At 44.6% G+C, this 25,724-nt stretch overlaps 1 protein-coding gene across 2 annotated transcripts in view; it reads right to left on the reverse strand.

Moving 5' to 3' along the window:
• The window catches only part of FNDC1 (fibronectin type III domain containing 1), a 66,602-nt gene that overhangs the window by 33,482 nt on the left and 7,396 nt on the right, over window positions 1-25,724 (reverse strand). For both annotated transcript variants that reach the window (XM_066994159.1, XM_048067870.2), the window contains exons 2-6: window positions 6,831-7,040; window positions 4,890-4,988; window positions 4,051-4,165; window positions 2,988-3,175; window positions 2,394-2,501 (exon numbers count right to left, since the gene is read on the reverse strand). In XM_066994159.1, the coding sequence (XP_066850260.1) occupies window positions 2,394-2,501; window positions 2,988-3,175; window positions 4,051-4,165; window positions 4,890-4,988; window positions 6,831-7,040 (720 nt within the window). The remainder of the gene's footprint in view (window positions 1-2,393; window positions 2,502-2,987; window positions 3,176-4,050; window positions 4,166-4,889; window positions 4,989-6,830; window positions 7,041-25,724) is intronic.

Consider the following 25,724-nt stretch of genomic DNA (forward strand, 5'->3'; position numbering starts at 1 on the left):
CATCAGTATTAAAATCAGGTGACATTACTAACGACCATTAATTACTTTCTTATCCTCCATTTCCAACACAGCCTTGACACGGCTCTAATTGCACTGCGCTTTAAGACCCTAGCTGTGCAAAAGCAGCTCTGCCAGTCCACTAGGGTGAAATTCTACCAGCTCTAAAGGCCGTATCATATACAGTGCTGGAGCCTGAGGGGCGCCCCCATGAAAGCACCAAAGCACTTTAATCATGTGAGCAATATTATTGCAGACATATAAGAGTGTTTCCAGCTGAGCCTTTACTTTGAGGGGTTCTTCCTGCACTGGGGTTTTAGCTGTAATCTACAGCAGGTAAAATCCATGCCCTGATGATTGAGGGTTTTTTTCAGAAAGGACTTCCATCAGGAAATAACAGCACTGGACATTACCAAATGGTAGCAATATAACCTCTGTCCAACAATATTACAGTCTTTGCTGTCAGACAACACTGTGCAGGTGACAAGCACCCCTGCACAGGCAGCAAAACACAGCCTCATCGCCACTTAAACTTGCCCTGCTCTCACCTTTCAGTTCAGGGTTACCGTGATACCTGTGCACCTTGTTCACTTTTTGTAGGGAGGGATATCTCAGCCCTCCCTAGGGGTAAGGGATAACTGTGGGCACGGAGAGGAGTTTTCTCCTTACATTCTCAAAGAGACGTATCTCAGAGCGCAGGTAAGACCTTAGCCACATGCGGGCCTCCTTGTCTTTTGAAGCCTCTGTAAGAGGCACTGGTATCAGACCAGTGACATCAGACCAAAACAGGATTTTGAAAATAAATTCCAAGTGAACGATCAGAGATCTCTTGAAAATAACAATACCATTATGAACAGGGAACTTTTTTTTTCCAGAAAATGGGACTATATTCATTTCATTAAAAATAACGTCATCAAAATCAAGAAAAAAACACATCAATATACAAATGTATTTACTGCTCAGTCAAAAAACAAAAACAAAACAAATCAAAAAGTTGTTTTAGAAGGTATCATGAACTTTGGCTTTGATTTTTTTGTTTTCTTGTTTTAGGATGCAGAGGAGATATTTTAATTACGCAGACACTGATGTTACTGCTGGTAGCTTTCAAATGGTTACTGGAGTGTGATTTCTCCACCACTTTAATACGTGGTATAAACATGTAAAAGGACAGGGTTGAAAAAACAAAAGAACAAAAAGACAAAAATTCCAAGACAAAAGGATTATCATGTGCTATCAAAATGACTATGAAGTGCTAATGGCAGTTTAACTTAGCCAGTATAAATATTATTTATGCCGTTTATTTAGTTTAAAAATAAGGCTTCTCCTGTAATACTTCATACCCAAGGAAAACATATATTAGGTGCATAAAAGTGTTCAGCCCTTTAATATCAGGTATCTTTAAAGTAATTGCCCTGTGTGAATCATCTAACATATGGATAAATATGGACAAAGGGTCACAGACTGCTCAAAATTAGGAGCAGATTTTAAATTTCAGATAATGTCCCTGCATGACCCAACTTTAAGAATTAATGATTCTTGGACAGAATTGCAGCTCCATTAAAGTGATTGGCAAGATTCCTATGGACTTCAAAGAGGAAGGAATTCCACCACTGCCCTGAAGAATGCATACAGTAGGTCTTTTATGTGGACACGGTATATTCCCCTCCAAGCCCATGGTTTTTGTAAAGCCTGAGATGCGACAGTGCTGGTAAGGCACCTCCAAAGACCTGTGTAATTGGAGAACACAGCCCCATCAATCAATCAATGGAGAATGGGAGCAGCCAAAAATCCTGACTATTCCTTTTTGGAGGGAAAAAAGGGGGAAAAAAATCCCAGAAAGCTTTTTTTTTTTTTTTAAATAAGTCTATGCAAGTGTATAGCCACTGACAAATCAGCTTTACATCCACATGTGATAATGCTACACTGCACAAACCTTATGTGTGAAATCTGCTGAAATCACTATTTCTGCTTGCTTTATAAGCAGAAGCTTTCCTTCCACAATAAACTAGAAATCAAACACAATATAAACCCACTCACTTTCTTGGCAGCTACCCAACTCTTCCTAGCTTACTTCTCTGCCTAACTTAAAAAAACCTTTGGTAAACATCCTTCTTGAGCTCCATTTCAACTTGTTTATTAAGGAAGAAGAGGTAAGCCTGCATGCATGATGCCCCAGGAAGCTCTGTGACATCCCAGGCACAAGGTGACAGCTTCCCAGCAGCACAGTGGAGAAGCTGAGGCTGGGCTGGAAACAAGGAGATCCTACTTGGGTGTAAGGCACTAACGACCAAAAAAGTTCCGGCATAGTCAGCGTTTCCAGCTTGTGGCAGAGCAGCAATCAGGTTTCAAGAAGACCAGCTCCTTGTGGGGGTTAAAAAACAAGAGTGATTACTTACCTTTGACTTTTCCTTCACTCTCTGGGAGAGCATCCCAGGATGCTGCTACAGAGGTTGGTTTGCCCTTTAATGGCCAAACATCCAGATTTTCAGGTGCACTGGCAGGAGCTGTGAAACAGCCATACCCAGAAAAGGCAAGTAAGATAGACTGACTCGTATAGCACATGCTTTCTGCTCCTTCTTTTCACAGCAGAACTGCCTATATGGTCATTTGAAAGACAAATGTGAAGTACACACACGGCTCAGGTCCATGCATGCCCATATTACATTTCTACATCAGACTTCAGCTGTGAAGTTTTGGCCCATACTTTCAGGGACAGGCTGTCTATATGAGACTGCTACCATGGTTCAGGAGGAAATACAAGATTCAGTCATCATGGACTACTTCCCTATATCAAAGGCGCCCCAAGGCTTCTTCTGTGGAGGCAGAACCAAATTTTCTGCCCACGCAGAGGGACAGCAGCCGTGCTGCTGCTCCCAAAGGAAGGAGCAAACATAGCTGCAGGGGGCCAAGCCGCTGAACATAGCAATCAATCTCCCCTGCTCTCATCCCTCCACAGGAGCAGCAGACTTTTTTTTTTTTTTAATACATACCCGCCTCCGGGGTTCGCTGGTAAACAGACACACTCCATTTGCCTTCCTTTTCTCCATCCAAGATTTGAACGGCAAACTCGTACATGGTGTCTGGTGCCAGGTTCTCCACCAGCGCCCGCCGGTTGGACACCTGCTTGTAATCCCACCTCGCCGATTCCCCCTTTTCCCGATAACGAACGCTGTACTGCCTGGCGTTAGAAATACACAAGCGCAGAAATTCACTCATCAAAAACTTTAGCAAGACCAGAGGGAGAGCAGACAGCCCCCGGGGACCCAGCCACACATTGCTGCCCAGTCCCCATCCCAAGGTGAGCACCTCCAGCGCCAGCCTCGCCTGCGCAGGCTCACCGAGTCCGACTGCCTTCACCCCACAGGACTGACTGCTCCTCCCAGCCTCCTGCTGAAAACATCCCTTCCCACAGGGGAAGCCGCAGAGCTTTCCAAACCAAGCTGGGCATCCTGCGGGGCTCCACGCCTCCATCCCACAGATGTGGCCAGGTTGTTGGAAGCCCCTCACTCCTAGAGCAGCACTGGCGGCTCAGTTCCCACGTGCCAGCCCAGATAATCACCTCCACAGTGAAACTGAGAGCATCTAACGTGACCACCTCTCCTGCTGTGCAGTTCAGCCTCAGGTTGTGCAGGCCTTCACTGTTCCCAGGCTAAGCAGCACAGCCCAGCACTTTTAGGCCTTTGGCAGTTTCCGGCCCATCTCTGTTTGTTTTGGTCTCCAGCCAGTGTGGTGCAAGACTGTAAGCCACGTTCCCCTGCTCATGGGAGACCATGACCTGCTCAGCCACGGCTGCATGGAGTTTGTGCAGGGTCTGAGGATGCAGGGGGCACTGGAGGCATACATCACCCTGCACCTACCCATGCCAGGTTTCTAACAGCTTCTCTGATGCATCCCCTACCAGCCACCGTCACAGAGACATGCAAATTTCTGTGCCCTAAGTTAAGTTGTTGCCATAACCAACCATCCTTAAATAAATGCGAAACTGATCAGCAGTGCACTGACAGCAGTTCACCTCTGGTATCTGTTCAGAAAAAGAAACATGGGGCTAACTACCTATTTGCTGCAACCTTCTGCTTTTCATACAGTGGGTCTGTCCACGCAACGAGCACAGACTGAGAGGACATAACCCGAACAGTTATGTCCTGCACCACCTCCACCTCTTCCTCCTCTGAAATGGGAAAATAAAACAGCACATCAATAACAAGAATGTTGGAGATCTCAATAAATAAATAAATAAATAAAATACACCACTAATACACCTTATAACAGGCAGACAGCACAGATGTATAGCAAAGACAACAGCAGTGAAAAGCAAGTACTTTCATTACTGATGGTAGCTCATGACAATGTAATTTCTTCTGTTAGCTGTCTGTTTACAGGACCAGGTTACTAATTATTCTACAGTCCTTAAGTATTTTACCAATTCCCAAACTGTTACATACAGTTCCTCTTTGACCTCAGCTACAGTATGTAACACCTTCCTTCCAAAAGGTTGTGAACACTTTAGCTGACAAGGTTGACTGGAAATCAACCCTGGAGATAATGGTGCAGAGATGTGACAAGAAGACTTCCAGATTTGGAGATCCTGGCTTTGATTTAGTCAAGCCTTCTCATGCAGCTATTGCAGTGCATAATGTTTGCCAATAGCTACAGCAGAGGGGGTTAAGGAAAAAAAAAAAAGAGAGAGAGAGAGAAAAGCAGCAAAACTCCAACCATGTTGCAGAATTCTATCCTTTTATTAATACTGCTTGAATTAGAGAAGCAGAGACATCCATCAGGCTCTTCAGCCCACAGAGAAAAACCTAGCTCTAGCACTTGCAATTAAAAATCAAATCTATCTCATTTCATTCAAATGTCTCCAAGAATTGACAGCTGATGTGAAAGAAGCATACCTGTGACTTTCCTTTTAGTTAAAGATGACCTATAGACAGGTTGACTTCGTCCTTGGGTATTCCGTGATGGCAGCGAAACCACATGAACTGATTCAGAGGCTGTACGTGTGAGGAAAAAAAAGAGAGGCTTTCCTCAGCCTTTATCATTGTAAATAAAAATCAGTCTTTTCAGGTAGAAATCTATTTTATCCTTGTCTGAGATACAAGAAGAGAACTAGTTTATTTAGGTTCATATCATGTATCTCAGAGATTTCAACTTGCATACAGTAAGAAAATAAAGTTGGCATTTTAGAAGCAGGAAAGCAAATTATTAACATGAAAAAAACATCGCAATGGTCCTGTATTATAGGTTTGAGTTCTCCTGATAATTTGATTATTTAAAAACACGTTCGCCCTCTTGATGAAAGAATAGTATAAAAGCAATGAAAATCAGAAGTATATGCTTAAAAACAGGTTACATATTATTTCTCATAAAGATTAAGTACGTTACTGAATTTTCACTAAACCCATGACAGAATAAAAAAACAAACAAAACAACAAAAAACAACAAAAAACCAAACAAACAACAACAAAAAAAGAATAACAGTACATAACACCTAGGGACATCCACAGCCTGAAGCAAGTCAGAGCAGGATGAAAGTGCTAGCAACAGAAGCAGTTACAGAAAACAGAGCAACCAGGCACCATGGAGGGGCTCAGACCATGGGAGTACTGGATAGCCAACACAACATTTGCACAGACATGGAAGTGCTGGTATCTACAGTGAGTCTCTTCCCAGAGCTGGTCTTGGCAGAGAAAGATGAAAAAGTTAATACTAGAGAAGGGATGAGAGATAATTAAGAGATCCCTGTTCAGAAAGGGTGTGAATAACTGATAGGTGACTGAGGAGTTCTCTCTCTTTGGACAAACCAGGATAAAGATGTTCTTTTTACACATAACCAACAAAGCAGAAGAGGAAATAGATATTTATATTACAAAGCCAGGAATTCTGGCAGCCACGTGTGATTTTGGAACCATCACCAATTTTGTAATCCAAGACCAGACTGCCTGCGGGATGGGCTTCCAGCATGCAGGAGAGATTTTCAGAGAAAGAACTTTAACCTTGAGCAAACGCATCCAAGCAGCAAAAAGCAGATGAAACTTCCAGAAAGAGGATCAAAGTAAGAGTCATGAGTGCAGACCTAGAGCCCACTCAGTGTAGAGGAGTCCACAGGACAGAGAGAGGTAAGAGGGGAACGAGACAAACAGCAGAAAAAGAAATGCTCAGCCTCTGGAGAAACAAAGCTGTTACAAACCCCGTTGCTACAGTTAGCTGGAAATCCTTTAGGTCGAGGGCACGTTATCTAGGGAAGGAGTGCAAACCATCACAGCACAGCAGAACAGGACAGGACAGGAAGCACAGAAGAGGCCAACCTGACTCTTGGGAGCCCACAGTGACCAGGACCTCCGGAAGGAACAGGAGAAAACATGGACACACAAGCATAACACTCCAGTATGGAGCCCATGAAATTGTTTTGATGGTAAATGTGGATACATTAAATTAAAGCATTAAGTTTTCCTCCACCAGTCAGAAATAATGCAGAAGCACAATTTTTAAGAAGAGGACAAGAAACAATGGATTTGAGAGGTGTCCCACCGCATGCAAGGAACTATGAGCTATGCCTCTTCTTCTCTGCCCTTCCCCTGCTATTAATGCCCTTCCACTGAGCACAGTTATAGCAAACATTTTCATTTGCAAGAGGAAATCATTCTGATGACTACAATAACGTGATCTATGACCACCTAGCAGCAACAGGCAATTACAGAAGACTGATTGCTTTTTGCCTGGAGAGCAGCCTTGTCAGATAGGGCAAGTGAAACCAAAGAATGAATTGATGGGGTGATAACCAAGGGCAGTATGGCATCAACTCACATAGATGATATCAGAGCAATCTGGCTCACCTAGTTTCCTTGCTTCCTGGTTTTGTCGCTCTTGCAGCAGCGGAGCGTAACTCATCCTTCGGCCGCTCTCTCCATACCCCCGGAGGTGACCTTGGGATCTGCTGCGTGGACCCCTGAAGCCCGCTCCATAAGGTGGCTTCCACCGAAAGGAAAACCTGCCATCTGGAGACTGCGCACGCACTCTCAGAGGTCTGTTTGGCATGTCCTTCTCTTCAAAAAAACAAGCAAACACACACAAAACCCACCGCAGTTATTATGAAGCACATGACATGTACAGCAGCCCACTTATTTCTGTTGCAAACACATCTACGAAATATCATCAGAACAAAGGGTATAATTTTATAGTGTCCTAATTTTGCTATAAAACCCAATGCAGTAACAAGTTTTCCAAGTGGGATGCACAATATTCAACAGGGACTTTTCCCAGGCAGTTCAGACAGACTGGCGCAAGACTCACAGAGTGAACACATACTGTAATACAAGAACCCCTGCCAGAAACTGGGGTTGTCTTGCAGCTTTCCTGTTTTAATCTTTCCCCGTTTTTTATAATTCCCCTTTCCATAGTTCAGGCACACAAGTACATTTTTTTTTTCTGGCAAGTGCTAAAGGTCAGTGAAAAATGAAGCACAAAACCATTTCACTATTTTTAAACTTGACTTCAGAAAGCAATCTACATTAAAAGCACGTTCTCTTCTCCTAAACCCATTGCTAACGGTTCGTATTCATCAGGTCTGTCCTGCACACGCCTCTCCTCTTGACTTCACAAACTCCCATCGTATGAACCTTTGAACATCCCACACTATAACTTGCCAAATGGCTTACATGAGTTACCTGTTAGCAGCGCTCTTTTAGGAGGTGAAAATAAAGCAAGGATTACTCAAGCAACTAGGCTGCTTGTACTCAAACCCTCTTGCTTGCTGGCTAAGCCAGTGACTGCAACCACAGCAATGTCAGAACAAGAGCCTGGGACGGCACCTGGACAGACAACGACACACCAAAGTACCCCCAGCCAGAGGAGGAGTGAAATTGTCTTTCCAGCACCAGTTTGGGAGCTCGTACTTATGACAGCACTTAAATTATGTTACTTTAACTATGCACCAATGCCTGCATGTCCCCACGTACACCAAAGCAGATCCTTTTCTAATGCTTCTGTTCAGTGACAGCTTCTATAATCAACCTGTTCACTGGGTCTTGATCTGCTGACAAAGTTGCATCCTCTTACACCCTACCAATAAACATTCTTCTATTAATTTATCCTTTGGAAAGGACCACAGTGACTCTCAAAGCTGTTTGCAGAGCTCCCTTTGAAATCTCTGTAGGAAATGCAAGGTTTCAGTGCTAAACAGATATATAACACAAGCAGAGAACAGCACACTCCCAGGTAACTCTGCTTTTCTACTGAAAGCAGCTCAGCATGGTAAACCTCGTCATTTTATTTTGCCTGCAGAGAGGCAGACCATCATTTTAAACACATAGACTGCAGCAGCTCCTCTCCGCTGGCTGCTCCTCACCAGACCAACAGAACGAGGCCATTATAAACCCAGATCAATCAGCCAGTTAAACCAGTTTTACAGACACTTTGTGTTGCCGGAGCAATGTATATTACCTGTATCGCAGCAGTGGATCTGGCCCGAAGTGCTTAATAAAATGTTTTTCTCTATACAATAAACACGGTTGCTTTCCTGAGGCTCCCTGCCCACTTTTCAAGGAACATTCAGTCACACGCTATGAAACACCTGCTCCACACAGTTTCTATTTCTTGCTCTCCTGAGCAACTGCTTAGCACAGATTTCAGAAGCCTGATAGTCACTGACCATGCAGGCAGCAGCTTTCATTCACAGCACCACCATGGAGAAGTAAACGATGGCAAAATTCCAGGTGGAAGGGATCCTTGGATGTCTTCTGTCTGACCTTTCTCTCAGAGACAGACCATCTCCAACACTGTGCAAGACCAGCCCTGGTTCTCCCTAGCTCAGTCTTCAAAACCTCCATGGATGGAGACTGCACAGCCTCCCTGCAGACCTGCTCCAGCATTGCACCAGCTGCCTAGAGTAGAAGTTTTCCCAAACATACAGCCCAACCCCCCAAACTGCAACTTGTGGCTGCCACCCAGTGCACTTGTGGCCTGACACCACCAAGAAATTGCTTTCTTGTAGCCCTCGTTCAAGCAGCAGCTGGCTGCGATGGGATGTCCCCGCACCCTCTTCCTGGCCAGGCTGGACCGGCCCTGTCCCCAGAGCCTCTCCTGGCTCTCTCACGTGCTGTCAGCAGCCACCACCTCCCCACATCTCAACACCCACATCGAACCAGGGTCCCACTGAGTGCCAAGAGCCCACGGACGCGGGATGGCAGGGAGGGATGCTGCAGCCCATTGACTCTGCTTTGCCAGTCAGTCACAGCTTCCGGCTGGAATTGAAAGAGAATTTCAAGGGACAAAGGATACAAAAGGAGCTAGCCCAGCCAGAAAGCCATATGGCAAGCGTTCAATTTAAAACAAATGTGGCTTTAGGCAGAGAAGTTTATCAGCGCTAATGCTGAATGAAGGGGATCAGTGCTTCCTAAGGATTAGATTACTTTCCTCACTGTAGCACCACACTTTACTGCCTGTAGTTCCTGCTTCACTAATTAGCTCCACTTTTTACTTATCTTTTCTTGTTACAGTTTGACTGACACGAAAGCGTCCAGACAGTGCTATGAGAGAGCAGTTTAGACAACTTTGATGCTAAATACTGACCCATCAAACCCAGGCTTTTTGTGTGAACCTTGTGCCAGGCTTGACAAGAAAGCGATTTGTCATTAAAAGCAAAGAGAAGCAGAATGAAACTTGCCCACCTTGCTGTAGCCCATAGCCTGGGAACCAACAGCCCAATTCCGGACGTGGCTGAAGGCCTTGACCTCAGTCACAGAGGAAGGTGAAGCTGGGCTTTCTCTGTCCCATACAAGCACCTGCAGGGCTGTTGTCCCAAAGGGCTCAGCTGCACACCACAGAGCCAGCACTCTCCACCAGCAAAGACGTTTCCCACTCATTAAGTCCCCACGGGACAGCAAGTCACTGCTTCCTGCTGCTGCAGCCCCCACATCCAAGCACTCTCCAGCTCCTCTCATCGTGACTCCATCAAGCAGCACAAATTTCAATGAGAAGGACTGTGGAGGCTGAGCTCACTGAGCCCTAAGTGCCATAGTTTGGTCCTGCTGGCCAGGATCATTTGTCTTTACACAAACAAACAAAAAACCTACAACACTGGAAAACAAAACAAAACAAAACATTGTTCTAAACAAGCAATATTCATTGGGGCAGGCAGGGAGAAGGACAAAAAGGAAGAAATAAATCTGGTGCATCATTCTAAGTCATTCATTTCCCAAAGTAGCCCTTCCTGTGGGGACCCAGAACTCCCCAGGAACAACGGACTTAAACAGTTCGCAGCTCATGAAAAAATAATTTGATGATGCTCTCACTACAGGTCAAGTGCTACGAGGACACATCCCATGACCTTCCTCTGTCACTAGGATCCCTTCCATTGCACACCTAGGTGCTAGATGTGGACCTTGGAAACAAGATCTGTGAGAATATGCAATAGTTTTTTTTTTTGTTTTTTTTTTTTGTTTTTTCTTTTCTTTTCTGCTGGGCTAAAGAAAGCAAAACCTCTTGAAAAATCAAGGCATTGTTGCAGTCCTAGACTGAGGGAGGCAAGAACAGGTCAAAGAAAAGAGGCAGGGAGAAGGGGCTGAAACAGGGGAGATAAAAGTCAGAGAAAGAATTACTAAAATACTTCTGAAGGTGACATGAAAATAGGAACACAAATGGAAATCTGATGCAGGCTAGGAAGAAAAAGTGATGAAATTGAGAAATGTGCAAGAGGGAAGTAGCATGGATGGAAATGAGGTAAGGGTGACACGGAGCTGGAGCCACTGGGGGGATTCTGGGCTTCATCTACCTTCAACACAACTTTGCACAGATCCTCCAGTCCCCTCTAAACATATTAATCTGATGATAAAAATTGCCTCCCTCAAACATAAAAATCTACCAAGCGTGCATGTGCACCAGTCTCAGCAACAAGTGGCGCAGAGATCTGTAAATAAAACTTCATGTGCCTTGGGGGGAGAAAAAACACACTGGACTGTATCTAGGAGTTTGCTCACTCCCAGGATGCAGGAAGTGGTAGATTTACCAACAGGAGGTCCAAAAATAAAGAAATCCCAATATTTTACTAGCTACTGGCATAAAGTATCTCCACGTCACAGTATGGACATGTTGCACTACTTCTCACTCCCAACATCAAGACTGCAGGTCCATCCAGGCCAGATAGTCCAGCCCAGATAAATGGGCTTCCAGAAAGGGACCAGGACAGCAAGGAGCTTTAGGGCCGTTGAGCAGCAGGGAACATTCCCACCACTTCCCTGGACTGCCCTGCAGCCTGATCCTGCCAGGCATCTCTCCCTACCTTTTGCAATGGTCTAAACCTGGGCAAGTCACTTGAATCCTCAGCGGAAGATGATCCTAAGAGATCCCAAGACAAGATTTCAGATCAGCACGAAAGCTGGACAGCTGACAGCTATTACAGTGCCCGTGGCTTTTCCTGTCAGACACAGTAGCTCTGACCTTGATAAAAGCCCACAGGACTGCAGCTGTCTGTTCCCCATGTAACACCTACTCTGGCGCACCAGGATCTCAACCTGATTTCAACAAACACTCAATGACATCCCAAAACAACAGCAATGAAAAGGCTAACTCTTCAAATGCATTCACCTCCAGCCCCTCTTCTCTAATAATTTTCCGGATTAGCTACCAAGTGCTTGACAGAACTGAGGGCTGATTGTTCTCCATCTCTACACTTTCTCCCTGTAAATACTGCTAGGCTTTTCACTTTGGGTTCCAAATATGATTTAACTGTTTTGTGAACCTCCATTCTGGCCAAACCAGATCAACTACTAACCAGCTTCAGATCTCATCTGAAGAGCTACCTGCAATTAGAATAAAATCAAGCCCTTTTCTACATTCCAGAACATGAGAATGAGCAACTCCCTTGTGATCTCTTCATTGTGGAAATCCAACATTAGCTACAGCTGCAGGAATTTGTATATAGCATCTTAGCCCCAAAAATGCAAGGCTGATCAAAGCCCTGGTACTGACTTTCCATAGTTGAAATGTCCACTACTATTGCCAAAGTTTCTGTGTGTGTCAGGGCTGTGGGAGAACATTTTATAAATGATGTAAGCCCATAGTATGAGTTCTAAGCCGAGGATAAAACATCCTCTAAACAACCACACAAGGAGGCAGCTTGCACTTGCCAAATCACAGATTCTTCAGAGGCCCCCATCAATTATCCAGCAACGGAAAAAACAGATCAGCTCCAGAAGAAAAGGAAAGTACTGACCCCTAGTAATCAATCTGTAATTGTGGGGGAAAATATCCCAAGCGATTCAAACTTATTAGGATATGAATGTAAAAAGTAGTTGAAATCTGAGGCCACACACACACAAAAAATAAGGCACTGTCAATTTGCCACCACAAATCTAGGTATTGAATGTTTGCTCTTGCCTTCCCAAGTCAGCAACAACTTTTCTGCATTTTGCTTCCATGTGCCATTATTTCAGGACTGGAAAACTGGACCTATAAAAAGTGTTCTGCTGGAGAGATAAACATCTACCAACCTCTCTTTTAATTTCAGGCAGAAGTCTGAGAGGCTAAGCACAGTGACCCACCATTGGCAAACTAACAGCTTGAAGAGAGAGCTGGTTTTGTCAGAAAGTGATCAAATGCCCACATTAGAAAAGACCAAGAATGCCAACTGGGAAGGAAATCCTTGTGTGGACAGAAAAAAAAAAAAAAAAGAAAGGAAGGAAGACTAAAATAAAATGTACCAAACTGCTCAATTCATTCACCCTCCTCAATGAGTGGATCCTTGTCTTCAGAAGTCCTTACCTGCTCTCTGAGCACAATCAGTTGTCCTCCAAGATAATTACCTTGCACCACTGCCAAGCTGTGAGAGCCATCCAGCTTCAGAGCTGAGCAATTAGTTTACAGACACCCTGCAGCTTCCCTCCCAAGACCAACCACCAAGGCTAGAAATGTACAGTACCTCAGCCAGCTGTTGCTCCTAGATCTCTGAGCTATTTCTTCAGGATATAATGATATTGTGTGCCATGCATACTCCTAAGTACCCGAGCCCTACCATCACGGAGGAATAGACATAAAAGTATCAGCTGTACTTGTACCAAAAATGATAGACTGCGAACAGAAAAAAGAGGCACTATATTTTGATTCTCCAATTGGCAACTCTAAAATGAATTCCATTTGTGAGGTAAGACCCTTTGTAAGCCATCCACACTGCTATAACTTATTGCATCAGCCTCCCCTAAATACAGCTGCTGAAAAATGTATGTTTGCTGATGCTTAAGTTTGTAGCACGTGGCAAATGCAGCTGAGGATGCCTCTACAGTTGCCCCCATTTGGCAACTTTTGATGGGTGCAGACAGTCTCAGGGATGGTGACCCCACAGAAGGCACTGGGGAAACCAGGTTCATGCACCAAGGCCCCTATCACAGCCAGATCTTTGCTAGGAAAAGAGTTTATTGCTTGTAAAAATGATCACCCATCGTTTCTTCATGCCCGCAATGGGCATCATTTTCCATGTGGCTCTCTGTAGTTTTCTAGCAGGTAAACCACTTAGTAGGTTGGTTTTAAGGGTTGGGACAATTTGGATACACCATTTTATTTTTTCACCCAATTTGAAATAGATTATGAAAAAGCGCAACTGCAAAGGGAGAAAGCAGAGCTTTACTACCAGAGCCAGGCCTCTAAAGAGCGCTGAAATCCTTTGCACAGCTCAAGGCTTTCCATCCAGTTGTTATTCATGAGCAGCAAAAGAAAAATGGCATTTTACCATCAATGAGAGGCACATTGGAAAGCACAGCCCACCTTCCTCATCCAGCAATTCACACAGGGGCGGCTGCTTTGTTCCCCGCTTTCACATACTCACTGTTACCTATCTTCACACAGCTATCCCAAAGCCACATCAGCACAAAAGCAAAGAAGAAAGAGGACAGACAAAATACCACAAGAAGATATTTGTTTTCCACCCAAAAATTAATGTGCCGTGTCACTTTGGCAAAATGTTAATGGATTTTTACTTGATTTTTTTTTTTTTTAGCTGATGGCTTGATCCAAGTTCCTTTGAGAAAATGGGAGCAATTCCACCGGCTTCAACGAGGTTCTGGATCAGGTCCATCCTAAGAAGAGTTCACTCTGCGAAGATATTTCCTGCAGCTGGTGAGCCAGCTCAGGCAGTGCTGATGTGGCCCTCTGAACCTCAATGTGCTGCCTGCTCCAACTGCAAAGACCCTGGGCTTGACTTAGTTCAGATCAGCCACAGCACGGGGCACGGCACTAACTCTAGCTGGGCTCTTTGTAGCATTGATGTGCTTAACACATGTAAAAGTGCAAGAGAAGGTAGGATTGAAATGGGGAGACTAAATCCAGCCTCAGGTTTACCAAGAAGGTAGGTTCCCTAGCATTTTAAGAGGCACTGCCAACCTTGTTCCTGCGTAGACTGGTCAGCTTTTCAGTGCCACTAATTCACACGCTCAGCTCAGGTCTCCTCCTGGAAGTAAGCCGATCAGTTAAAGCAGTGGAGGCAAGTGACACGTAAATCCTTTGTTTCCCGCAGAAAAATCATTCAGCACATTCCCACACACTTCTGCTTGGCCACAGAAAGCAGGGACTGGAACGCTCGAGCTCCTGCACAAAGGAAAGTGTGCCATAATTCATTGGGCTCCACCAAGGATTTTGGGGCAGAGGACCAGTATCCAACAGTAATGTCTGATTTATGCAAAGCTACTCATTATACCTCTGTAGAGGAGTTACCTGGCATCCGGGGGACATTCTTTCAATTGATAGTGCTAACAGAAGTTTCCAGTGCTCCCTTTGAAGAGCCCTCTGAATGCTATGTACAGCAGGACTGGGGCACTTTGCAGACTCAGCAACATACTTCTCAGTGTGTTTAACCCCTACGTTATGACTTAAGAACAACCAGTGATGAGTTACTGAAGGCTTCACGTGCTCCCACTGAAGCCGACACAGCTTTTCTTCTGTGTCCGTGCCCTTTGAAGGGAGCCCTCCACACCTGGGTCACCCTCCTCCTTCACACCTGCTGGACACCTCCCATTGAGGTGTCTCCAGTGACCAAACCACCAAGGCCAGCTCCCTCCAGCAAAACCCCCAGCAACATGCAGGGGCTGTAAGAGCGCACCGCAGCCCTGCCCCGCTCTGCAGACATCCACACGGGGTGTTGTCCACCCCTTGCCACCAGGCTGAGCCACCCTGCACAGACCAGGGTGGTAGGCAGCAGGACCACCCCTCACCAGCGCAAAGAGTGAAGGGCTACAACAAGTTTATTTGAAAATGCTTTCCATCTTGGATCCCCTTCCCACACCCTGACCGAGGTCATTTCCTCCATTTATCCCACGCACGGCACAGCAATCATGTTCAGACTCACTACTAGTCTGCGTCCTGCTCTGCAAGCTTCGCAACCCCTTTATCAAAGATATGCACTAAAAAGAGACATTCTCTTCTTGGCTCTCCATCAGTAAGTTTGGAGGACAAGGCAGGAGATCTGTGAGCAGCACAGCTCCGCGGGACACCATGACATCCGTACAGATGACAGCTTCATTCCTGACTTTCCCAAGGAATCCAAAACGACAAATACAAATGTACATACTTTTACTATGATAGTATCTACCAGCAAAAATGATCCCAAATACTATTCCAGACTATGAAAAAGAGCCAGGTCCGTAAGTCATATCAACAATTTAACATTTACTCTCGGCTGACTTTTTACTGAACTAACTGACCACGCGAGCAGACCTCCTCCAGCTCTGCTGTAGGAACGGTGCTAGGCTGGTCTCTAATGCAGGCTGAGGACTCAACACTCCCAGCTCCTCTGGGACACATTTCAGCACCGTCATGCTGACAAGACTGCAACTTTAACTTGGAGTTTCCTGAATTTAAGGCTTTTAAGGCTAACATTCATGAAGAATGAAATATGCAATACAATAATAAGGACAATCTAGCAGTACTTATGTGCTTGCGAGTTTAACATTTCCCTATGGTTATATATACATGAATATAAATTGCAGATATATCTATGACCCACAGACAAAATTTAGAACACTTTGGAAGATTAAAAAAATACACCACAAAGCACCAGCATTTGAGAACTTCTCACAGATTAACCAAAATAAAAACACAATATCATCCAAAAAAATCAATATAATTCTGGCTGTATTAGCTGGAGATTATTCTACTCTACAGTGCGATGAAACCTTGCTTGCTATAAGAACTGTGCTCCATAGCCAGTGACTACATTGTAAGAAAGATACAGGCCCACCAAGGAAACTCAAGAGGACAGTTACAAAGATGATAAGAGATCGAAAATAAATGACCTTAGAGCCAGAAAAAAAGGAAAAACATCACAGCACCTAGGGACTGAGACATTAAGTGCTGTCTCCAAAAATGAAGTGCCAAATTGCTGCTGGGATTCCCATGAGGAGCACTTGCAAAACTTCTGCCAAAGTCACTTCCTATTGAACCCAGATATTTTCTGAGGAGTTATCAGCAGTCCTCTACTCCATACAACACACTCCATTCCTTAGATTTTTTTACTGTTATTATTTTTTTTTTTTTTAACTGATGCAAAAATACCTTTCTTTTTCAACTGCTTGACCAGTTGGTATGAACTGTCATCACAGAATATAGGAAAGCTTCATTTGCATCAGTGTGGCCACCTAGAGCGCACCCTTTGGGAAGGGTTTGTTTGCCCACCAAGACCCCAAGACAAAACCAATGGTGTACCAAGCACAGAAACACAGGGGTGGATTAAAGCCCACATTACATGCAGAATGACAGCTACAAAAGGAATTGATAATGTCCCACAAACATCCAGCGTGACAATGGGTTAAAAACATGACAGTCAGCAGGTGAGAACACCTGGGGACTGAAATTTGACTGAAGAACACTTAAAAATTCCCCTCATGGCACACACTTGAATTCTTTGGCTCAAGACTTCATCCAAACCTCTTTAGTGCTCTTCAGGCTGAGACCTTGGTAGCACACCATCCCCAGATCATTTTGAAATCTGCTCCCACTCTGGAGGGAGGGGAGGAGGCCTGTCCACTGAGAAGACACAACCCCCCACCCTGACAGCCCAGTAAAGCTGAGCAGGAGGGTCCTGAGCTCTGTTGGCCGCACAGCTCAGGCCCCGGGGCTCCCTGCTGCTACCCGCACAAAGCGCGCTGCCTGGGCTCCGGGGCATGTGGTTCACATCAGGCCACTGCTTCAGCTCCTGGAGAACTGCAGCCGACTGCTCGACTCGGCAGCCATTTCTGGGAGCATAAAACATGAAACCCATTCCAGCAGCAGGCCTACTGAAAATTTCCAGGCATAAGATGCTGAGTACAATGGAGATAGATATAGCATAGACTATAAAATCAGGTACGGTATGTAGAACTGTAGCCCATCTACAATAAAAGCTTCAACTGCTAAGAGAAAATGGAGCAACGTTTACAGACAAATGTACGTCATAAAAACTTAAATTATTCTCAATTCCCTTATAAACAAAAAATGGAAAAAGCTGAACATTTGGCAGACCCACTTCAGAAGTGTTTTTAAAACCAGCTACTTCAAAAGCAGCATTGGAAAGTGGCTTTTAAATCTGCCACTCGAACCATCCCTTTGTCTGGCTACATCTCTGCCACCTGCTGCCTAACTCACATTGGTGTTATTCTGTGTTCTTCATGTTAGACTTTGTCTAACCTTTTCCAGGGTTTAAAACAGAAGGAGGTTCTGGCCTCTGTGGTACTCCAGTGGGGACCTCTCCTTTATCTTGCCAGTCACAGGAAATTAGTTTCACGAAAAGGGGAACTCACGGATTAAAAGAAAAACTATTTTAAAAGCAAAGACAACCTATTTCTTGTACACCATTAAAATGATAAACAGTAATAGCATGAGCTGTAAATGGGCCTGATAAAGCCATCAATCCCAACTGATCCCCCCACGCACATCATTTCAGTCGCCCATCTTCCAGAAGGAGGGAATTTTGTTCTTCTCCCCTGCCATGCACCTGAGGTCTCCTGGTGCTGACCCTGCATTGCTCTGCAGGACTCCTGCAGAGTTTCAGCTGGGGGCTCCCATGACTCTCAGACCTAGTGGGCAAGAAATTCACACTCCTAGGCCTCAATGGACATCCAACTGCAGAACGAGCACAAATATCAACTTACAACATCTTAAGCCGTGTTTCTAAGATAAATCAGAGCCTAAGGGCGCTCTAAGTGGTGAGGTCTGTGACTGCAAACACAAGCATGACAGATGCACAGGATAAAGATAATAGAGTTTGTTTTCCTCTAGATAATCCTTTTACAGGCTGTTCCCTAGCCCAAGTCAGAAATTCAGTGACAACCAGGAGACCTGCCTGAAAAAAAAAAAAAAAAAAAAAAAAAAACCCACACACAAAAACAACCAAAACAACAACAACAACAGAAAAACAGAACATGAATCCACCCCAAGCTCCTCATGCCACAGCAAGACATTTTATGCAACAAAATCAGCTCCTTCAAAGACTGTGTCATTCTACGCTGTGTACATGGCTCTAGTCTCCGCATTATTTACACCTCTGATTTATCATGGCTTTCATACTCACATTCCTCGTTTACTCAGAAGTGAGAGTGAGTTAACTTCTGTGTTTCTGACAGTCTAAAAGGAAGAATCTCAAAGCTCTGTCAGGAAAGTAAAGAGCATGCATAACTGACTGAAAGCCAACAGGCCTACTGCTTGGTTAGTCTCCTCTTTCAAATCATGGCTACCCATCTTGTACTGCTTCTTTATGCATGTTCTGATATCAAATAAAGTGTTGAAAATACGCTGTCCATTGAAGAGAAGAGACGGACACCATGGAATAGAAATCTTCCAAGCAGTGCTAAATATGTGCAAGCCACGTGTCTCCTGGGACATCCCTGTTTTGTCTGTATGCATGCACAATCCTTGCACCCTTCTCACAGCCATCTCTAAAAATCCTGGGGTCCATAACTGCATTGGCCCCGGATAAACAGTTTACTTGATGCTAAAGAAGTCCAAGAGTATCACAAGAAGTAACACTTCCCTGAGTGGAGAGAAAGCGGCTTTAAGCCCACTTTGCATTTCTCTCTGAGTGCACTGGCCAGTTCATCCAGCAAGAAGTCAGTGGCTCATGTCAGCTACATGCTGCAGGGGCAGAGGAAGAAAAGGCTCCCTGCAGCTGTGGGGCTGCTGTGCCCCTGGGATCCCAGGCAGGATTTTGGCTGCACAACCAGTGATGACCAGCAATACCCTCCCCCTGCTCTAACAGCCTGGCAATTTCATCCGCAACAACAGGAAAAGACACCACGAAGATAACACAAAACTTGCACCGCAATGGATTTTTCTCTCTCTTTTAAAATATACTGACTCCTGTGCTACCAGCTGACACAATTCCTGTGACACAATTTCACTTCTATGAAATTGGCACTTCTCCACCCCCAGCTGATGCCCACACAGGTCCACCTGGGCTCGTGCAGGGTCAGAAACTCTCAGATGCCTCTCTCCAGCACCGACGCCTGCACGATGCTGTTCTGCCCAGCCTGGACGTGGGACCTGGGCAGGCTGCAGTGCAGTGATGTGATGCCCACATTTGTCCTCACCCCTATCCAGACAGCTTGTAGGTGAGCCTCTACCCCCCTAGGTGGGCCTACAAGGATGCCAGGTAGCAAGAAAGAGAGAGTATTGTTTTCAGGCTGTCATGCATACACTTCACCACCACTTCCCCTCCCTGCATCCCAGCAGCCTGAGCTAGCTTTGAAGTGGGTTGGCAGGGGACATAAGTCAGAGCTAGAGCATGTGCTCTTGCGAGCCAAACCTGCGTCCTGCTGCCTGCAGGCATGGCCATTGATCTCCAAGGAGGAAAACACACCTACTAAAACTGCACTGCCCATTAGGAGGCCAACTAAACCGTAGCACCATTGTTATGCTGTGCACCTGGATCACTTCTTATGAACCTAAATCTCCACTCCATTGCTCTGCTTTCACATCAGCGCAATCTCGTTAAAATCAGTGGCACGTTACAGGGGCAATTGAGTAAAAAAATGTGGCCATGCAGACATGTGGATTCGAAGTCTGAAGAAAACATTATGCATAATTCTGATGGGAGATATGGATATGGCTCATGGAAATTCACAGCAGGCAACACAGTTTGGTATCTGCACCAGCTTTCACTTCAACCCCACCAAGCAGTGGTTACCCACAGCCATAAAGCACAAAGCTTTATATGCGTAGTTCATATTACACACTTTCTATGCCTAGTTTCATTCAATGAAATACTCTTATTCAAACACCGAATTTCCTTCCAAACCTTCCCCAGCTCTTGGATGCTGGGATGTTTTATGGCAGATCCCCAAAGCAGAAGTCAACTGCTGCCCTTCTTGGTACAGGTTTGGGAGTGCAGAGTTTGGGGTGGGGGTGTGGGAGGGCAGCAACTTGCATCTCTCAGCCACCTTCATACACCATTCTCTAAAGTCACTGAAAAAAATACAACAATTCATCTCTGACATTTTAACACCACTAAATGGATTACCTTCATCAATTGTGGAAGAAGTACGAAGTATTAACCAAGCCATAACTAGCCAGAAACTCAGAGCTTCTACTGTTCTTTAGGTATCTATCTGGTATTTTCACAAAAAAAAAAAAAAAAACACTTCAGTGACACACTTCAGAAGCAAAGATTAGCTTTGGATCCAAAGTCTTGGCAATTTGGGTGGTATGGCTCTGGTTTTGTTTCATTCCTTTATGTGCATCACAGACTTCACCAAATCATCCTCCCTAAGAGCTCTGGAGTAGTTACATTTTGGTGGTGGTGGGGAGGGATGGAGGTTGGTTTACTCCTTTCTCTAAAACCACCTCAGTGTATCGTAAACCTGCTCCTTTACCCTGTAAAGTAGCACAGATTTTATAATCTACCAGAGATTCACAAGTTTATGTAAAGTTTTTTCCATTCCATCTCTAGTTGAAGAGCACTTTTAACTTTCCACTAGAAACTGCCAAAAATTCCTCAGACTCTCAAAGTCAGAAAGTAGGAATTCAGGCTTCATCATGCACTGAAGGAAAATAAGTTAAATCTCTCCATTTATATTTCACATCGAAAACCTTCCATAAATCAGAAAAGGTTTGAGTTTCCCAAAGCACGGGTTTGCTAAGAACAAAGCACTGGCTCAGCATTACTCTCTGTTCTTTCATTAGCAGCTCTCAGAGATTAAGTTTCTTCAGAGGGATTTGAAAAAGTACATGCTAAAATAACACAGTCAAATCTGCTTCTTCCTCCTCACTAAAAAAAAAAAAAAGCACTAAAATATTATTTACTTACTTACCTGTAATATATTACTGCTCATACGTTATGTCTTGAAATAACACCAGCCCTGACTCTTCTAAATAACTTTATTCCACATTATTTATTGTAAAAGGTCTTTCAAAAAATACATACGTAGCCTTGTACCCTGGAAAGGGAAGCTGGCTGCACACGGTCCAAGCCTCCCAAAGTTCAAAACCCAGACAAAACGCAGAATAATGTTATCACTGTTTTTAGGATTTTTCCGCAAGGTTGGACTCAAAAGAAATGGATAGGCACAGCTTTTCCTTCTCTATAAACAACCTTCTTATTCCATTTTCAGAAAGAAAACCTCCTCAGTCAGATCCAAAGCAATGTCTTCATGCAAATCCCAGGGCTGTATTCCACATTTACCCATGCCTAGTCCTATAGGTACTATTATAGGTAGTAGGTGCTAGGTGCTGTCATACCCGAGCACACACAACCAAGGCAAATCACACGTCAGTGTTATTAATTTAATTAATAACCAATTAATAACCTTGAAAAGCAGCTGAATGTATTGAAAAGATGCACTTACATCTCTCCAGGTTTGTAAAAGAGAATCCATTGCCAACTCCCTCGGTTTAGCCTGGGGATATCTACCACTGAATACACAAATAATTATCAAGGCCATTTTTGCAGACCGGTTCATTACCAACGTGCACGGACAGCTGCCTGCCATTACTAATGCATCCATGTTTGAACACAAAGTGGGAGATTTGGACGGAGGAGTGAAGGGAAAGACGGTCCTGATAATGCAAAGGAAAAAAAAAATCAGGGAGACAGGATAGAAGATGTATTTTTCCTGCCATTAATGCCCTTTATAAAATCTTTTATTGTATTTGCTTTTATAATGAAGTAAGTCCTCTCCATTCATTGCAGTAATCACCACCAGCAGGTCTGCCAACCAGCATCAGCTGTTTTCTATTTCCAGGACAGGGAGCTGTGACAGCATCACTGTATCCCAAGCACAGCAATGTGGTGGCTCTAATAATGTCCCCACATCCAGCAAGATCTTGCCTACAGCACGACTTCCTACCATTGTCCTCAGAATAACAGCCACTGGCCACACTGATTGGAAGGGAAGTAGGGCAGATGTTGGCTTTTAGCATACTAATCAGCCTTCCCAGTGAGGTTAGAGACTTCCCAAAGGTACATGGAGTTTTAAATATTTCAGTAAAGAATTAACCACAGAGCTCTGCATTATTAACTTTTTTTTTTTTTTAAAGCATATATTTGGAGTCAGATTTTATTACCTCTCCACAGTCTTACTATGTTTCCAGTTGCATATACCAGCATTAACTTCAAGGGATCTACTAGCAGAGTACGTATCGATATGCATGAGTGACAGTGGCAGAACCTGCTCTTTGATCTCAGTTTTAGTTTGTGAATGTTGACTGTGGTCTTCCAAGAGTACCATGGTCATTGGTGGTAAAATAAAATCACCTGGAGGCAGGACAACCTAACCCATGACACTAGGAGAGAAAAACAGAAAAAAAGGAGTGGGGGAAAAGGAAAAAGAACAACTGGGAAGAAAAATTTCAGAAAAAGTGGCAATTAATACCTACCCTTACTTAATACCTTACCCTAGCATCGAATTAGAAAAATAAAGTCCTGCTCAGTCCACAGCTGAGGACACACAATTGTCTTGTGCAGAAAGGAAAAAACATTTTGTTGTGCTCTGCTATGTAAAGGAGCAACACAATTGCTGATTTAGCATTGTCACCAGGCTTGGGTCTGGCACAGGCACAGTGAGAACACAGCTCTGGTGGGCATAATTGAAGAAAAAAAAAAAGCCAATTCAATAACAACAAACTCAACAATCCTGCCTTTTTCTTCCAAGGGATAGGGACCAGCAACAGGAAACATGGTTTTACTATTACCAGAGCTTTTATTATCATTGTTATTTGTACCAACAAATTTGGTATCAGTGGAATGTAAATCCAAGTCAATCCATTTGGTTTTGAGAGTTGGATTTTTTTTTTTATTAAAAAAAAAAGAGAGAGACGATCAATGGCGTAGAGCTTTAAAGCCAATTCCCAGCCTGAGAGTCCAAAAAGCTTTCCCTTGCATTTGCTACCTGTGCCAGCGCAAAACAGAGCCCACAGGAATGGGACCGTCCTTGTGCTAGGTACCAACTGCATGCCGTAAGGGAAAATATGAGGCACAGAGACTTCACCTTGAAAAGCAGCTCTTGAAACTCAGCTCAGAAGAGCACAGCCTGAGATTGCTCCCCAGGTGCTGCTAGGTGACCTCTGACACCAGGCTGGCACCAGTGCAGTTCAGAGGCAGTGAAGTGTTCAAATACCAAAGCACCCACCTGGCATTGCCTGCTGCTTGTGAGCTCTAAACATCCCTTCGCCAGCACTGGCCAGTTCCTATAACGAGCTCCTGCTGAAAATCAGCCCTTATTTCCATGACAGGAACGTCTTCTACCACCACAGGGCTTTGACTAGACCGGCACATCATGCAAGTAGATGTTTTCAGCTTTGTTACGGGCAGCCTGAATCTAGATGTTCTGTATGGCCAACACTGGGGCAGCAGCCCTGCAGTGACAGCAAAGACAAAGCCCTAGCTTTGGTCCCTCTAACCAAGGCTGGTCACTACTGGCAAGGCAAAGAAGTTTGTGCTGCTCTACAAGTAGCTTAAGCAATTTGCTACCGTATTCTGGGTTGGCCATCTGCTACCATTCAGAAGCAAAAACATTCCATTAAAGTAACAAAGCTTCCTGAAACACAGTGATTTCCTTCCATACAAAGATACCCCCAAATACTCAAAAGCTCCTGCAGACATTTCAAAGTTCTAATATTTGCTCTCTCCATTTTTACAGGGAATGCTTGTAGAAATAGAAGTTAAAATAAATACATAAAGCCCAAAAATATTTATACAGCACAAGCATCTCAAGTTACATATTTTCAGGAGGCCTCTCTTGCTGTAAGAACCAAATAGGTCCTTTGTCATTGCCAAAAATCTTGCAAACCCTATTGCTGCTTTCATGGAGGCTCTTACGTTTTGATTGGGGTCTGTTTCTGCCATCCTTATTGCAATTATAAGCAGCTTGTTCCGCAGCCTCCAGTCTTAGGAAAAATATTCCTTCTCTCCAAGGAAAGCAGCAGGTTGAGTAGTAGCAACATGCTAAAATGAATCACCCTCCTCCTAAAGCAACCCTTCTTTCAGAAGGACCATACTAACTCAGCAGCTACTTGGATGCTTGACACCATCAGAATCTGGTGTCCTTCAATTATCTGAGCTCTCACTTCAGCTCTCTCCATTGCACTGACATCCTTACTTCTGGATGCCCAGAAGCAAGCCCGCGGTTTGTATATGGCTGCGTATCAAGGAGATGTGTGTGTGCACAATGGAAAGTGTTGTCTGCCGGCAGCTGAAGATATTGCCAGCCTTTTTAACACAAAGCCCTGTTGGAAGCCCAGCCCAGAGCCATCCTTGCAGCCAGGATATTCTCTGCTCTGGCAGACAAGTAATCCCAAACTAATCTAAATCCATCTAATCATAAGCAACTCCAGGAAATGACAACCAGGAGTCCTGAAGGAGAAAATTACTAAATAAAAAGAGAGACAGCATTACAAAAGCTACCAGAATGCAAATGTTAGTGCCAATGCCAAACATTTTTTTGTGGAAAAAAAAAAAAAAAGTCTTACACCTGAACATGACAAGTGCCCTTAAGTGCTCCCACTAAGGCTGTTTCTCCATGGTGCCAGCTCTCAAAGTATGTATATTCTTAAAATCACACAGATCTCCCACTATCCTGAGACCTTAACATGCTCAGACTACCACATGGTCTTGCCCAGGCCACCCATATCCATCATACACCCTAAGTTAGCAACTGTCTTCCTGCTTCCCCACTACGCTCTCTGACCACAGGCCAACGAGACTCCCTTTAACACAACCACCCCAAAATACTTGTTACCACCCCAAGGAAAGGCATAAACAAATACAAAGCCATTTCTCTTTTAACTTTGCCAAAGAGGCGGACTGAAGTCCATTTCCACCCCTCCAAGATTTCTCTCTCATTCCCATTTAGACCTCGCAACATCAGCTGCAGGTTTCTAGCCCGGCCTGCACGGTGTGGTCCCAAACGTGAGCAGGACCCCGCAGTGTCCCATACCCCTCAGCTTCCCTCCCTGAGAGCGATCTAAACACCTGGTTTTACAGAGGAAAACGAGCACATTTACAGATTTGTCTGGCACTCAGCAGCCAGCACAACTAAGGGCATGGCACTTCTCGGGCTGGGCCTGAACTCCTGTAGGGCGGCTCAGGCCATCGCGTGGTCTTGGGCATCTGGTGGCAGTAAATGGCTGCCATGCTACTCCAGAAGGGCTGTCACCAGGGCGCTGGCCATGCCTGCTGAGTGTAGGGCCCGGCAGCGGCCTGGAGCAGGCGCCTGGGCTCTGGCAGCACTGCCTGGAGCGGTGGCAGCCAAGAGCAGCGAACAGCAGGAGCCCAGAGCCTG

The sequence above is a fragment of the Anser cygnoides genome, chromosome 3 (assembly GCF_040182565.1).
Source record: "Anser cygnoides isolate HZ-2024a breed goose chromosome 3, Taihu_goose_T2T_genome, whole genome shotgun sequence".
In the NCBI taxonomy this organism is placed as follows: domain Eukaryota; kingdom Metazoa; phylum Chordata; class Aves; order Anseriformes; family Anatidae; genus Anser; species Anser cygnoides.